At 53.7% G+C, this 15,223-nt stretch overlaps 2 protein-coding genes across 6 annotated transcripts in view; one reads left to right on the top strand and one right to left on the bottom strand.

The window, feature by feature from the left end:
• LOC135307748 (EF-hand and coiled-coil domain-containing protein 1-like) overlaps positions 1–5,180 on the bottom strand; it is a 36,906-nt gene extending 31,726 nt beyond the window's left edge. For both annotated transcript variants that reach the window (XM_064432180.1, XM_064432181.1), the window contains exons 1-2: positions 3,517–5,180; positions 1,882–2,288 (exon numbers count right to left, since the gene is read on the bottom strand). In XM_064432180.1, the coding sequence (XP_064288250.1) occupies positions 1,882–2,288; positions 3,517–4,326 (1,217 nt within the window). In that variant the 5' untranslated portion in view covers positions 4,327–5,180. The remainder of the gene's footprint in view (positions 1–1,881; positions 2,289–3,516) is intronic.
• On the top strand, positions 3,836–14,462 carry LOC135307749 (uncharacterized). Of its 4 annotated transcripts, XM_064432182.1 has the most exons (10): positions 3,848–4,005; positions 5,168–5,254; positions 10,390–10,461; positions 10,549–11,356; positions 11,525–11,596; positions 12,233–12,340; positions 12,545–12,604; positions 12,691–12,789; positions 13,253–13,406; positions 13,925–14,462. In XM_064432182.1, exons 4-10 carry the CDS (start codon positions 11,251–11,253, stop codon positions 14,121–14,123), a joined length of 798 nt encoding a protein of 265 aa, XP_064288252.1. In that variant the 5' UTR covers positions 3,848–4,005; positions 5,168–5,254; positions 10,390–10,461; positions 10,549–11,250; the 3' UTR covers positions 14,124–14,462. The 4 variants fall into 4 exon arrangements, with proteins under 4 accessions (XP_064288254.1, XP_064288252.1, XP_064288255.1 ...); XM_064432184.1 differs by lacking the exon at positions 10,390–10,461 and having other exon boundaries at positions 3,836–3,853; XM_064432185.1 differs by lacking the exons at positions 3,848–4,005; positions 5,168–5,254; positions 11,525–11,596 and adding an exon at positions 5,686–5,817.
• Positions 14,463–15,223: the final 761 nt, after the last annotated feature.

Here is a 15,223-nt window from a genome sequence, read left to right as displayed (position 1 = left end):
CTCTTGCCAAGTGACAGAACCCTGTGGGTTCCCAGCTGTCCCTCCCTCTCCCCGCCTCAGCCAACCCATCTCTTCCCCTCACCAAGCACTCCCAGCAGCTCACCCGAGCCACACCCGTGGCTGTGGGCTCCTGCACATCAGGAGAAGGAGATTCCCAGAGCAGGAGGCGTTTGGGCTGCCTGAGCACCAGTGTGAGCAAGCAGAGGGAGTGGGACAAGCCGGGACAGCCAACGCTGTGTGGGGCAGAGCTGCTGCTGAACCCTTTCCCCACCCTAACACACAGCTCTGCACTGCTTATTCCCCATTTTGTGCCAGTTTGGGCACCTCTGTGCCACTCTGGGAACACGTGGAGTGATGGGGTTCCATGCTTTATGGAATATGAGCACAGGCATGCAAGTCCCAATTATCATGATGCATCTCTAAGTTAAACTGCTTACACCAAGAGCTGTTTCACTGGATGGGGAGGTGCAGGTGCTTTGTGGCCAACAGGGAATCCCAAAGCGGGGAAGCTGGCTTGGGCCTCTGCTAAATGTGCTGCAGGGCTAAAAAAGGGGCGTAGCTCCCAAATGGTCAGTCCAGCACCATTCCTGAGCTTGACACTCATTTTAAATCAGCATGCAATTTTAAAAATAAGTATTACAAATGAAGGTTATCTTACAAGGAACATATAATTTACATTTCTAAACTCACACTCTTTGTTTTGACAGAACCCATAAAGTTCCTGCTCTGCAAGGTCAGTGGACATTGTTTATTGCACGTTTTGTGCTCTCGCAGTGGTTTTTAAATCCTATAGATGTTTAAAGAAATGCATCTATTTTCTTTGATCTTCTGCAGCCATGCAAGTATTAATATACACAATGCTGACAGAGAGACACTGGATAAAATGGTTATTTTTAGAATTTCCTCACTTCATAAAACAGTACAATAGCTAGGATGCCACAAATAACTCACTATGAATTCTTCTTAAAAGCAAACGGAGGAAGTGTGAGTTTAGAAAGAGGCAAGGACGTCAGAATATGCAATTTATTAAAATACTAGATTTAGTAGTGTAAGTAAAAATATATCTAGAAATACTGGTTTTGCTTTGGATCAGTGAAAATATAAACTAGATTTTATTCCATAGGTCAGTCTGAAACTTGGGCAGAAATGTCTAATGCTTAATAACCATCGGTGAGTCCAAGTTTGGTCTGAGATAAAAAGCAACAAGAGCAGTGGACTGTTACATTTGTGACCAACTTTCTGACTTTTGGAAGCATTTATTTATGCTGTGGCAAAAGTGGGGTTTAGTTGGCTTGTGGTTTTTGTTTCAGATTCCCACTCTATTATCTTGTGGGTTTAGGAACCTTTCGGCTTCTCTCCTCTATCACCTGTTCTGTCAGTGAAGAAGCAATGAAGTCACAGCAAGTTTCAACCCACTGGCCAGAAGTTGTCCTTGTGTGCTTTTCCCCAATTCCTAGGACAACTAAAGAGCTTTTATATGAAATGGAGACCCAGCCATCTGATTACAGCTGGCTTGGGATGGGACCTAAGGACCAGGAAAGGCAGCAAAAAAAAGTAAGTGTGCTGGAAATGGTTTCTGAAGGACTGTCAGCAATTTGTTTTGGGGCTTTCTTGAAGCATTACCATGCTGAGTTCTGTCGTTGTGTGTCTGAAGAGTAACTTCAGCTCTCTGTAGATCTCACCCTGACTTTGGCCTGGAAGACTCCCACATCTCCTAAAGACCCCTACCAAGAAAATACACGAGCAGCTTCTAATTTCCCTCTGGCCAGATTTTACAAGGTGTTTTGGAGACATCTAATAAGCCCCAGCCAGAGATTCTCAAACTCACTTGTGCCCCAAGCCAGTGATTTTATAGGCACTTTTTGTCAGACTCCAACCTACCTGTAGTGCTGCAGTTGTGATTCCAGCTGCTGGATGTGTATTTGCAGATGTGGCACCTCGTTAGCTCTCACTTCCAGCTCCTTCACTTTGCCAAGACTGTTCAGGACAGCCTGTCTGGCCTCTTCCACCTTCCTCCTCATCTCTGCCTGCTCCCTCTTCAGGTGACGGTTGCAATCTTCCAGGCTGACCAGAGCTTCCTGAGAGCTCTTCAGCTCCTTCTCCAGCTCCTGACTGAACCTGATGGCTTCTTCAACCTGTCCATCCCTGGAGCTCCGGATGAGCTCCATTTCGTCCAGGATACTTTGGAGGTACTTGGACTGGGAGTGCTTCTGTGTTAACGCTCTCTTCCTCCCTGTGAAGCAGGATCCTTCTTCTCTATGGCTGGCACGGCTCTTCCGCAGTCCCACCTGTAATGACCAGGAGCACAAAGCAGGGAGAAATTGATGGGGTTTAATGAAGACTGAAAGTGGCTGGACTGTGCTTTGTTTTTGTTAAAAAATACTTTCCAGAGATTGTTTCCAATCCCTGGAAAGTATTTTTTAATACCTAGCTATGCATTTAATTTTCAAACTACACACTACCATGTTATTGCACAAGTTTCTGTATAGCTTTAATGTTATTACTGTGGTCTCTACTCAGGAGTTAAGTAGTCTGCTGGAAAAGATATTTCCAATGAAGTTGTGTTCATGAGAAGAGAGCAGGGAGCAGCTGGGGGTGTTCTGGAGCTCTCCTCTTTGTCGTTTTCATTCTTCCTGGGACCTCTGACTGGTGACTTGGTGTTTGCTGCTGATTTCCTTTCCTATTTTCAGATGAAAATGGTAGAAGTGCCGACCTGCCTTGCTGGACATTGTGAAGACAACAGTCATCTACTGCAAGTGGAAGTGTCACAGGTGGAGCAGAGTTCTGTGAGTGCTGTGTTAGTATCAAATCACACCTGGCCACACCTGCCAGAACAATGGCTCCATGCTGCCCTTCCCTGCTCTGCCTGTTCCACGCTATTTCATGCCAGTGGAATTTAACTGCTGTTAAGTGTGTATGTGTGTCAGTCGTGCCAGAACAGCAGAACCAGCAGAAACCAGCCCTGGAATAATGGGGCTCTGCAGAGGAGCCCCAGACTATTCATCAGCCTACCTGCAGAACTGGCTCCAACTCTGGACTCTCGTGACCACACTCTGAAGAAAACAGCATTCTAGTATTTCTCAGAGGCACTTCTGGCTGAGACACTGCTTGTGCTTGTGCAGGTAGCAATCCAAAAGTTCTTTCTTGCTTCAGGAAAAACCCTGCAGCAGTGCACACCCAGCATATGGTATCGGCACATCCTGACTGCACGTGCAGTAGAAGAAGCAGCAGCATTGTACGCGTGGGTCTGTAAAGCTGAACTCCCCTACACTTCTAACAGAGTGCTCATCACAACGATATTTAATGGTACGCCGGTGCCATACATTTCTCCTTAAAGCCTCCCCGTAACTAAACTTTGCTAAAAAGTTACTGCCGAGGATGAACGAGCAACTTGGGTCTCAGTCTGGCAGTGGAGGGGTTATAAACGCTGACCCTCCGAGAGCAGCATCTCTCCTGAAGCCCTCGGGGCCAGCCGAGCCGCCCCGGGAGGCCGGTGCAGAAGCAGCCCGGACTCACCTGCAGCGCCAGGCACCGCGCATCGCTGCTCTGCAGGGCGGCGCGCATGTCCTCCACCAGCTCCCGCAGGCTGCCGTTCTCCTCCTCCAGCTTGGCGAGGCGGTCCTCGGCCTGCTCCAGCGCCACGATCTCCTCGTAGCACTCTCGGGAGCAGGGCCCCGGCAGCCGCCGCTCGGCGCTGCCCGCGGCTCCGCTGCCGGCGGGGTCGGCGCGGCGGCGGCGGGGGCTGCGCAGGCGGATCTGGGTCTCGATGTGCTCGCTCTCCCGGCCCAGCGGCAGCCGCGGCCCCGCGCGGGTGCTGAAGTGGCCGCAGAGCCGCGCGTGGAACTGGCGGAAGGTGAGCTCAGCCGAGAGCCCGTCCCACAGCCCCGCGGACTCCTCGGGCTCCGCCGCCTCCTCCAGCCCCAGCACCTGGCACAGCGTGCGGAAGTCCTCGCCGGGGATGCGGCCCGCCCCGGCGCAGTCCAGGTGGTGGAAGATCTCCTGCAGGTACTGGTCCAGGCCAGTGGCCAGCACGACGATCTCGTTCTCCACGCCGCGGTCCAGCCCGTAGTGGTAGGCGAGGGCGCTGACCAGCCACTGCGTGCGCCGGGCTGGCCGCCCGTAGGGGTCCCAGCCCTCAGGCGGCTCCATCACGCCTGCCCGGCCCGCGGCGCTGCCCGAGCATCCCGAGCGCCGCCCGGCCGAGCGCTCGGCCCCGGCCCGCGGCGGGGCGGGACGGGCGGGGCGGGGCCGCCGCCGCTCCAGCGCCGCTCGCCGAGCGCCTGGCTCGCCCCACAGCCGAGCCGCGTCCGCCTTTGTCCGACACATTCAGCACAGCGGCCAGGTGCCACCGTGCTCCGCTTGTCTGCCAAACCTGCGCCCCAAGTGGGCTGCCCCTTTCTTAACTCATTTCTCCCTTCTGCTTTCTCTTTAACACACGCGGCACAACATCGCACAATCCGCTTTGACAAGCAGCGCTTGTGAACGAGTGAGTGGTGCTTGCACCAAATTAAAAACCCAATGTGCATGAAAGCTGAGCTTCTGTTCGCTCAGACCTCCTCACCTGTGTAGATGACGTGACTTTATGGTGTTGCTGTGTGGGTTTTAAGAGGTCTGGGATAGAGGTGAGGAGGCATTAAATTCCTTCAAAGGAGCTGCCCAAAGCAGTGCCTTCAGTCCCTCTTTGCCTGGGGAGTAGGACCAGCGCTGTTGAACGCAGGCAGCAGCACGAGCAGGGCTCCTGCACCAGCAGGGACATGCCACGAGCCAGCAGGGACCGTGGCACCAGAGGGGACCGTGGCACCAGAGGGGACCGTGGCACCAGCCGTGCCCAAGGTCTGAACAGGGTGGCAAAGTCAGGTGCTGCTAACAGGCTGCATTAACAGCCCAGGCAAGGCGTGGTGAGCATCCACCAGTAGTTTGGGAGCCATCCAAGGAGTCCTGTCAAGAGCAAATTGTTCTAATATTCTCTAGGACAAAAAAGGAGCAAACCAATCTGGCTGATAAGTGAGAAAAGAGAGTTCAAGTTCATTTAAAGCACTGCTCATTCAGGGTTGGCTTTCTTTTTGAGTGAACTGATGCTAAGAAATATTTTCTCACAATGGTGGGGCTTCTCTGCCAACAGGCTTTGATGAGAAATTTCTGACCACATTTGCTTTCGCTCTTTCAGATAAGTCAAGAACCTGCGTAGCTTTGTTGAGGAATGGAGAACTGTTTGTAGCTCAGGAAGAGGCTAACATTTTAGCACAGGAGGAAGGTAAGGCAAAGGTTTAGAAGCTTTCCCCTCCTGGAGGGACACACTTTGAGAGGAGTCTGTGAGGAGAAGTCCTCTCAGCCACTGCCAGGGCTGTCTGCCTCCTCTGCAGGCTCAGGATTCTGGGAGTTCCACGAGCCTCAGCTGCCAGTGAATTTTCCTCTGAATATTTCTTGTTGTGCAGTACACAGGGAGTGTACTATATTTTGTGTTAGATTTCCTTCTGAGCTTTGAGGTAAATCTCACTAATTGTGCTGATTTTTACATCCAGATGAACTTTCTATGGATAGGAAGGAAAAGGGAAGAAGTACCATGGAAAATTAATTGTTCAAAATGTGAGTGGCCCAACCACATTAAAAATTAAATCTCAACTGAAGTATATTTTTTTTTTCCCTGGTAGGTGGGGCAAAACATGCAGTGCAAATAAAGTCTATAAGAGATTCAACAAGCTTCCAAGTGTATGACAATCAAAGTGGCAAACGATGAGACAGGGCATGGGAAAAATCTTCAGCCCTTCCTACTGAAGGTCCAAGAGTATGAAAACTGACTTTGGCTGTTGCCCATAGGTAACGTGTTATTTGTAGAGGAGAGCAGGTGCCCCAAGCTGTTGGTGGCCCAAGCCCTGCCATGGCTGGCCCAGTTCCAGTCCTAGCTGGACGAGGGTGGTGGGCTGGGGAGGGGAGGAGGTGGGGGGATCTCGGGAGGCTTCCGCTTCACGGCCGGGATGGGGGGCCGTGGGGGAGGCACGGAGGGCTGGTACTCTGCTTTCTTGGGCGGCTGCTGCTGCTGCTGAGGCCATGTCTGAGAGCTGCCAAACTCGACACTCTCTGGGCTCCCTGGGGGCGAGGGAGAGTCACGCCTTCTCGGCCGGGATGCTGGAACTGCGGCAGCGCGACTGCGGAGAGAGGAGGAGGCTGAGGCCCCGGCTGCCAGTGGCACACAGAGAGCCTCCTGCACAGCAGGGCCCAGAGCTGGCACGGCTCCCCAGCATGGCTGGAGCTGCTGGCACAGCTGGGCCCAGCTGGACAGCTGCCCCTCAAGGCCCCGGCCAGCAGGGCACGGCTCTGGGCAGGGTCCCTGGCCAGCAGCGGGCCCCAGAGTGCCTCTGCCTTTCAAGGGCCATCTTGGCCCTGCTCTTTCTCCTCCCCACCTTGCTCTGCCTCTGCCCTGTGCCCCTGGGGCTGCTCTTGGCCAGGCAGCCTCAGTGGGAGCCAGCACTGGCTGCTGCCCCAGTGGGGCCCCCAGGACAAGGCCCAGCAACAGAGAGGCCAATGGAAGCACTGGGTAGCAGCAGAACCCTCAGCAGAGTTATTTGGAGAACCATGGTCTGGCCACAACTCTACAGCAGCCTCACTGGGAATGTTCCCTGACTATCAGCAGCATTTAAAGAAGCTGGAGGATAGAGAGCAGCAACAACTTACTGTTTCTTTTCCTTCCACCACCGGGACCCAACAGAGCACGACACCATAGAAAGTGGCACAGTGAACACTGTCACCACCGTGCCTATCATGCAGGACCTGTGCACGTCCTGAGGGCAGACAATTCTTCGGTTGTTCTGTGGATTCTGGGCATTTGTGTCTGTCTTGCCAAGAACTTCTGTGGGAGCAATGGGGAGTGCGAGCCCGTGCTGTGCTGCACTGCTGAGCTGGCAGCACGGTGGATACGGGCAGGACGTTCTCTGTTTCCCCCAGAGCTGGGGCCTGCAGGCACCTTGCCGGCCCTTGGCACAGGCTGTGCCAGCCAACAAAGCCCAGCAGGCCGGGAGGAGAGCCCAGGGGCAGAACAGCTGCTTGGGCAGTGGCTGCTGCCAGGGACATGGGCCAAAGCCATCCCTGAGCAGCCACTGCCACCCCTGGCCCTCCCTGCCCCGTGACAGCTCCCCCAGCCCCAGGGGACAGACTGTCAAAAAGTCCACAGCCAGCAAAGACATTGTCCCAGGAATTGTGTGCTGCTTTTCTTCCCTCCAGCGGGTTCCAAAAACATCCCTCAGACTGCTGTAAATGCCCACATGTGGTCTGATCATCCCCTATGGTTTTCCAGTCTGCTCTCTGAAATTCTGCAACAAATCCAGCAATAAATTCCAGGTTACCTCTGTTTATTGCACACTACAGTTTCCTTCATTTTTTCTGAATACCTGGAAGTTTCTATATATAGCAATGCCCTAGAGAATCTCTGATTCTTGTCAGTATTTTTTTTTCTATTGAGACATATGAAACAGCCTTATTGGTTTTTATTTTGGCAGGTCTGTTTTTTTTCTTAGCATGATGGTTTACTTATTATCTACATGTAAACTTCTTTTTATTTATGGTTATTCCTTCCCCAAGCAATTATTTTGAAAATCTGTCATTCACTTCTTAGTTAATGTTCCATAGATGAACAATTTGGACTCTCTTTTTATAGGAATACAAAGATCTCAGAAAGCTGTATTTTGAATTTTGAGGACATTCTCTCTCCCACTCCCAGCTATAACAGTGATCCCTTTTGAAACATCACTGAGGACATGTGGAGTTTTTGGGAAATGCTTGGCTTAACCTGGGTATTGGATTATTATTTTCAGTGCTATAAACCTACATTGCTTCAAGGTTCACACCACGGTCGTGATCTGTGGCTCACTGCATGGATGCCTGTCTGAATTAAAACAATGTTTGTGAGGCAGCTGAAGAGCTTAGACCTCAGAGATTAAAATTCCTGGGAGGAGGAGGAGGAGGAAGAAAGGATAAAATCCTGATTCAAAGGGTTTTTTCTCACTTCTAGTATGCCAGAAGTATGGTAGAATACACCTGTCTTCAAATGTCATTTACTTACAGAACAACTCTCTCAGGAGAAATGACTCAACACTTTGCCTCCCAATGCATCAGCTTTAATTCTAGTGAGAGGTAGGCCTTAATTACAGTCCAATTAGAGCAAATCAACAAAGCAGTCTTGCCGTTGTGTGAGTGGCAAGAGGAATTTGCTTGTGAACAGATGAATATGTCCCACTCAGTAATGAACAAAATTTGCCCTGACTTGGAAGAAAGTAGACAAGGAGGAATGCAGTATTTGGGGTTTATCCAGGGATAAATGTGGCAAGAAGCTGTAACAACTTACCTGTTTTACAGAACACAAGTACTGATACGGCCAATAATGCACCCACATGAAGGGATCTTCAGGACATTCCTTTATTTCTCTAACCAGGAATGGGCAGCAAAATGCCGGCATTTATCTGAACTGGAAGCCGTGTTGCTCTCCTGTTTCTCCTTGAGCACACTGTGTGTTATTTGCAGACTTCACTGCCCAGCCCATCAATCCTCTCGTGGCCAATTGCTAAATGGCACAAGTACCAAAATACAGGTGCCAGCATAATCAGCCCAGCACTAATGCAGCACTGCTTTGATGGTGCACAGGAGCACAGAATGGCTTGGGTTGGAAGGGACATTTAAAGGCCATCTAGTCCCAATGCCCTGCAGTGAGCAGGGACACCTTGAACTAGGTCAGGTTGCTCAGAGCAGGAGCTTGAATGTCTGCAGGGATGGATGTCCACCTCTCTGGGCAACCTGTGCCAGGGTTTCATAACAAACAGTGTAAAAAATGTGTTTCTTTCATCTAGTCTGAATTGACCATCTTTTAGATTAAAACCATTCCCCCTCCGTCTGGTCACAAAAGGCTCTACTAAAAATTCTGTCCTTTATCTCTTTACATCTCTTTACAAGCCCCCATAAGGCACTGAAAGGCAGCAATCAGGTGTCCCTGGAGTCTTCTCTCTTCCAGGCTGACCACTGCCACCTCTCCCAGCCTGTCTCCAAAGCAGAAGGGCTCCAGCCCTCAGAGCATTTTGTCCCTCCTCTGGACTAGATCCAACAGGTCCATGTCCTTCCTGTCTTGGGGACCCAGAGCAGGATGCAGTACTCTGTCGTGGTAGAGACTGAGACACTACAAAGCAACACAGTCCATTTCCAGAAGGCTTCAAACCCTGTTTTTATTCTAGCCTGCATGGTTTTTCTCCATTCTTACAAAGCTCTTAAGTTTACACTTTATTCATTGGTCACGAGAGACAAGCAAAATGCTCATTGGAATAGGGAGTTGCAGGTTTCTCTTATTTATCTTTCTTTCTTGGTTTTCATGTCAAAAACATTGGTAGGAAATTCTTTTAGTTGTAAACATGGATCCTCTTATCAAACTTCTTGATGGCTCACAGAAATCACTATAAAACCTCTTCCAGAGTACTCCCAGTAGGGTCTCACCTGAGCGGAGGTGGGGAATCACCTCCTTCAACCTGCTGGGCACTCTCCTTTGGATGCACATGGCTGCCTCATGTCCAGCCTCTCATCTAGCAGCAACTCCAAGTCCATCCTGGCAGAGCTGCTCTGCATCCCTTCATGCCGCAACCTGTGAGATCAACTGAGCTGGGACTGTGTCACGGCCCTTGGGCAGAGCAGCTGGACAGGATGAGCTCCCTCCTGAAGAAGGCAGATCCAGCTCCAAAAACAACTGCACCCTCGCCATGAGGTCACAAGCAGGCTCTGAGGTCACAGAGGTCCCAGAGCCCCGTGGTTGCACAGCAGCACAAGGAGCCAGCAGTCAGTCCTTGAGCACAACTGTTGCAGCAGCGGCGGTGGCAGCAGCGGTGCTGAGGTTGGGACAGCGGTGTCAGGACAGCGGTGGCAGCAAGAGCTGCGGGACTGGCAGAGGGCAAGGCAACATGGCCCTTGCTCTGCGCCTCTTCCTCCTGCTCCTCCTGGCTGTGGCCCTGTGTGCCAGGGCTGCCCAGGCTGCTCCACTCCAAGTGTGGGGAGCAGGTGAGCCGGCAGCCTGGCTCCCCTTTCCCGGCACAGCGCTCCCTGCTCCCTGGGAAGTGCTGGGGATGGTTTTGCCCAGGGCTTTAGGGAGGGTTTCCTCTGTGGGAGGGACAGAGCCCCCATGGTCCCTGGGCTCCGCCAGCCACCACTCCAGGGATGTTGCACAGGGCCTGCAAAGAGGGTGGAGAGTGACCAGGAGCCAGTCCAGAGCTCCCCAGGCCCCTGTGCAGCTTTGGCCTTGTCCACTGACATCTGGCAGCCACGGCCTTACCCGACCCCCTTGCAGTGCCCAGTTCTCTAAGGGAGAGGGGAATCCCAGCACACCATGGAAATGGGTCTGATCTGATCTGTGCTCCCCTCTAGATGAGCATGCTAGGAAAGCTTCTCCACCAGCTTGGCTTAATGAAGATTTCCAGGGTCTTAACCCTCCAGCAGGTATGTTGTCAATGTTCCTAAAAGAATAATCATTGAGAACCTGGCAGGAATCAGGTGACAGGAGCTTCTGTGGCTGTTGAATTACAGGTGTGTCTGCAGGAAAGACTTTTCAGGCTCCTTTCCTGGTTGCTGCACACAAGCCCCGCTCCCATGGCAGGGGTGAGTACTGTGTGCCTGCTGACCCCGCAGGCTGAGCCCTGGTTCTGTGGGATCCCTCCCGGGGAAAATGCAAATGCTTCTCTTAAAGTCCTCCAAGAGGGAGGAACAAACCTATAGGAGACAGGAAGTCCCTGGAGGCATCCAAACAGATGGACAGGATCTGGAGTGACCTGGAGAGACAACGTGGTGGGTGCATTTCCCTCATGCTTCCCCTGGGACTCAGCAGCCAGGGGCTTTGGCTTCACATCTGGACACACCGTGCCCGGCACAGTGGGAAGGGATCCATGGCAGCCTCGCTGCCCCACTGCTGCTGCTGCTGCTTTGACGCCCTGCAGGGCTGTTTCCCAGCCTGGCCTGGCTGCAGCTTCTGCCCAGCCTCTGCAGGAAGGCATTTGGCATCAGCTGACTGGCTGCCCAAACTGCACCCTGGGCCATGCCCACCCTGAGATCCCCTGCAATTTCCCAGTCTCTGAGCACATCTGGAGGGGCCGCTCTTTGGAAGAGGCAGGGCCCTGGTCTTTCTCCTTAATCTTATCCATTACTTAGACAAGCATTGCCTCCTGAAGATGCCACATTCCCATTGGGAAACAAACCCACCTGATTCAGCTGTCCTTTTTCCTTTCTGCAGACATGGAAGGAGAGCCTGTGCTGACGGCTGCGTTTCCCGGAGAAAGCAGTGGCTCCATGGCAGCCTCTGCCGCAGGAAGGGAGGCGATGCCAGGCACAGGCCCCGGAGGTAATTGCTGTGCCTCTGGGCCTGAGCCCTGCTGAGGCTTCAGCTGCCCTCTCTGCTGCTTGGCAGTGCAGGCACACAGCATTACCTGACCCCCTTGCAGTGCTCGGTTCCCTATACAAGGGGATCCCAGCACAGCATGGAACAGTTCCCATCTGTGCTCCTTTCTAGACTGGGAACGTGACATCCATCACTGGGAAACGCTGTTAAAGCACAGTTTAAGGATGTTGGAGCTTGGTGATGGTAGGTTTTCAGCAACTCTTTGCTAACAGAGCAATCATTGTCCAAGTGTAATCATTGTCCAGAGTGATATTCCTCTGTCATTTCCCTTAAGATCCTCCGAAGTTTGATGGATTCTGTAAATCCTGGCCTCCAAATTTCTACTCTTGTACCGAACAATGATCCCACTGGATTGCTGTCAGTGGGAGGAAGGAGCATTTAGCTGTCCATCTTCCTCCCGTGTGCAATGCCAGTGTGTCCTTCCATGTGCTCTGTGCAGCCAGGGAGAAGGGCAGAGGGAAGGGGCCGGGCCCAGGGCTGTGCCCCGGGGCTGAGCCTTTGGCAGCTCCTTTGCCGACCCCAGGGAGCCTGAGCTGCTCCTGCTGCCACTGCCAAGCCCTGGCCCTGCCTGGGGCTGGCTTTGGAGTTGCTGGCAGCTCCAGGGAGTCTTTTCTGCCCTGACTGCCCTGCAAGGGGCTCCTTCCATCCCAGTGTGGGGCCACTACAGGCACGTGGTCCCCATGCCCCTGCTCCTGAGTGGGAGGCAGAGCTGAGGAGTGCCTTGGAGGGCACCAATCACCCAGGTGCCCTTACTGCCACTGGGGCCTGAAGGAGAATCTTCAACAGTGTCACAGGAGCTGTTCTGTCTGTCCTTTGCAGGTGAACCTGATGATGAAGATGATCCTGATGACGAAGATAATACTTTTGATGAAGATGATCTGAATTCCCAACGTGTACTCATTACTGAGGCTCTGGGCAATGCTGAGGGTAGGTCAAGGCCTTTCCCCTGGGAGAGCTGCCAGCTCAGAGCCCAAAGCTGGGCCAGGGGGGCATCGCTGCAGGTGCCAGCACAGAACCAGGCACGTGTGTGCCCTCGCCCTGCGCAATCCCCTCACCGCTCCTGCGGCTCAGTGGTGCCCGTGCAGATCATCAGCAGAGATGACAGAAGCTGCTGTGGCTGTTGTGTTACAGGTGTGTCTGCAGGGAGGACTTTGGTGGATGTTGCACACAAGGCCCGCTCCCATGGCAGGGGTGAGTAGTGTGTCCCTGCTGACCCCACAGGCTGGGACTTCGTTTTGTGGGATCCATTCCTGGGAAACGGAAATATTTCTCTTAAGGTCCTCCAAGAAGGAAGAAGAAACCTACAGGAGCTCGTAAGTCCCTGGACATTTCCAAACATCTGGAACAAAAACGGAGTGATGTGGACAGCCAGCTTGGTGGGTGCATTTCCCTCATGCTTCCCCTGGGACTCAGCAGCCGGGGGCATTGGCTGCACATCTGGACACGCCATGCCCGCCACAGCGGGAAGGCATCCATGCACCACAGGCCATGCACACACTAAGATCCCCTGCAATTTCCCAGTCTCTGAGCATATCTGGAGGGGCCGCTCTTTGCAGGAGAGAGGGCCCTGGAGCAGCTCCAAAATCCTGGCCATTTTCCTTGTCCTTATCCATGTCTTTGACAAGTGTTACCGGGAACAGAATGGCACAGCATAGAGGAATTATGGCATGCAGGGTCAGGGGTTTGGGTACTGAGCAGTCCTGTGCCAAGTGGCAGCAAGGTGCCTGCAGGCCCCAGCTGTGGGGGAAACAGGGAGTGAGGACGTCCTGCCCGTATCCACCACGCTGCGTTTCAGCAGTGCAGCACAGCATGGGCTCATGCTCCCCATTGCTCCCACAGATGCAGCCAAGACCTCAACAGATTGGAAAAGCATGAGAAGAGCTTTCTGCTGGGGAACACCTTGTTTGATTAAGTTGATGGCCATTGTGGCTGGTGCAGCACTGTGCCTGCTTTTGTGCTCTGCCAGAATCTGGTATTGCTGGAAGAGAAAACGGTGAATGTTTTGCGATTCTCTGCCTCAAGCAGCTTCCTTTAAAGGCTGCTCATAGTCAGGGAATATTCCCAGAGAGTTTGCAGTGGAGCTGTGGCCAGTCCCTGGTTTTCCAGATATCTCTGCTGAGGGTTCTGCTGCTGCCCAGTGCTTTCATTTGCCTCTCAGTTGCTGGGCCTTGTCCTGGGGGCCCCGCTGGGTCTGCAGCCAGTGCTGGCTCCCACTGAGGCTGCCTGGCCAAGAGCAGCCCCAGGGGCACAGGGCAGAGGCAGAGGGAGGTGGGGAGGAGAAAGAGCAGGGCCGAGGTTGCCCTTGAAAGGCAGAGGCATTCTGGGGCCCACTCCTGGCCAGGGACCCTGCCCAGAGCCGTGCCCTGCTGGCCGGGGCCTTGAGGGGCAGCTGTCCAGCTGGGCCCAGCTGTGCCAGCAGCTCCAGCCGTGCTGGGGAGCCGTGCCAGCTCTGGGCCCTGCTGTGCAGGAGGCTCCCTGTGTGCCACTGGCAGCCTCCTCCTCTCTTCACAGGTGTTTCTGTGCATGTTCAGAAGACGCAACTAAAAACAGAGGCAATGAGAACCTGAAACATTACCCCACCTCTTCACTTCTGCCCCTATCTGCCCTGCCATGGCTGCATCCCCGCCATGAGGCCATCCCAAAACCCACCCCTCCTCAACGAGACCCTCTCCCAGTGAGCCCCCTGGTCCTGTTCCCCGGCCAGGAATGAAGGTTGGCAGCCCTTGTCTGCCAGGGCAGAGCTTGTCCCACATTTTATGTTTAAATAAAGAATTAGAGTTTTTGCAGCTATGTCCATGTGGTAACAGCAGCAAAGCCCACCTGGCAGCAGCAGTGGCTGAGCTCCATGCCCAGGAGCAGCTGTGGATGGCCACGGTGTGGGCAGGCAGGAGCCAGGCAGGGGCTGCTGTGCCCAGCAGCGGGGCCCCGAGGGGATGGGGGAGCCCATGCTGAGCGTCCCTGGGCTGAGGGCACATTTCCTTCTGGGGGATCATCTGGGCCTGGACCCGAAGAGGCACACTGGGATATTTTGGTGTCCCTGCTGAGGGGTGCAGGGATCCCTCATGAGGCACAAAGGAGTATTGATGGCCTCTCCTAAGGTGTGCAGGGATCCCTCATGCGGTGGGCAGCAGGGTTAAATTTGAGGGGGTTTTTTACTCTTCTCAGCACGGCACAGGGACACTTGGCCGAGGTTTTGCCAAGCTGGGAGAAAGCCTCTTGCAAAGGCTTGGGCCCAGCCTGTGGGCACAGCGGGTGGGCGCAGCCCATCCCCTGGGCCAGTCCGGGCTGCTCAGGCCGGGCCGGGCCGGGCCAGGCTCGGGCCCCGGCAGGGAAGGGCCGCGGCCCTGGGCTCTGCTGAGGCTGCTGAGCTCCGGCCTGCCCTGTGCTGCAGCCCAACACATTGACAGCCATGGCCGTGCCCTGGGCCACCGCAGGCACCCGGGGCTACAGCTGAGGCCGTGCCTTCTCCCACTGAAGGGAGGCTGGCTCTGTTCCCTCGGAGGGCACAGCTTAGCTCCCAGCACCTTTGTGAACCTGCCTGCCGGGCAAGTGCTGGGGGGCAGAGAGTTCCAACCCTTCTCACTGGGAAGTGTGGCTGGTGGTATAGGGATTTTAAATATTTTTCCCTCTAAATTTGTGTCCTGGCAGAGGGTTAAGTTTGCTTGCTCTCAGTAGGGCGCTTTTCTTCTTGGTAATCAGTGGGGCTTCAATGCAGCCAGGGTTGAAGGAGGATCTCTGGCTGCTTGGGCTGTGGTTGTGGGACACCTTGGCTTCATCCTTCCTTTGGCTGTGATTTGTACTGGTGCTTGT

This window comes from Passer domesticus, chromosome 9, assembly GCF_036417665.1.
Source record: "Passer domesticus isolate bPasDom1 chromosome 9, bPasDom1.hap1, whole genome shotgun sequence".
NCBI lineage: Eukaryota > Metazoa > Chordata > Aves > Passeriformes > Passeridae > Passer > Passer domesticus.
The sequence above is the reverse complement of the archived record's forward strand: the minus strand, read 5'-3'. Positions and strand labels throughout refer to the sequence as shown.

Bases quoted from the DNA above. Each gene is read 5' to 3' on its own strand.
- LOC135307749 (XM_064432184.1), top strand. From the start codon at position 11,251: ATGGAAGGAGAGCCTGTGCTGACGGCTGCGTTTCCCGGAGAAAGCAGT. The intron at 12,341-12,544 runs GTAGGTCAAGGC...GTTGTGTTACAG, and splicing joins GGCTCTGGGCAATGCTGAGG to GTGTGTCTGCAGGGAGGACT. The intron at 13,407-13,924 runs GTGAATGTTTTG...CTCTCTTCACAG, and splicing joins TATTGCTGGAAGAGAAAACG to GTGTTTCTGTGCATGTTCAG.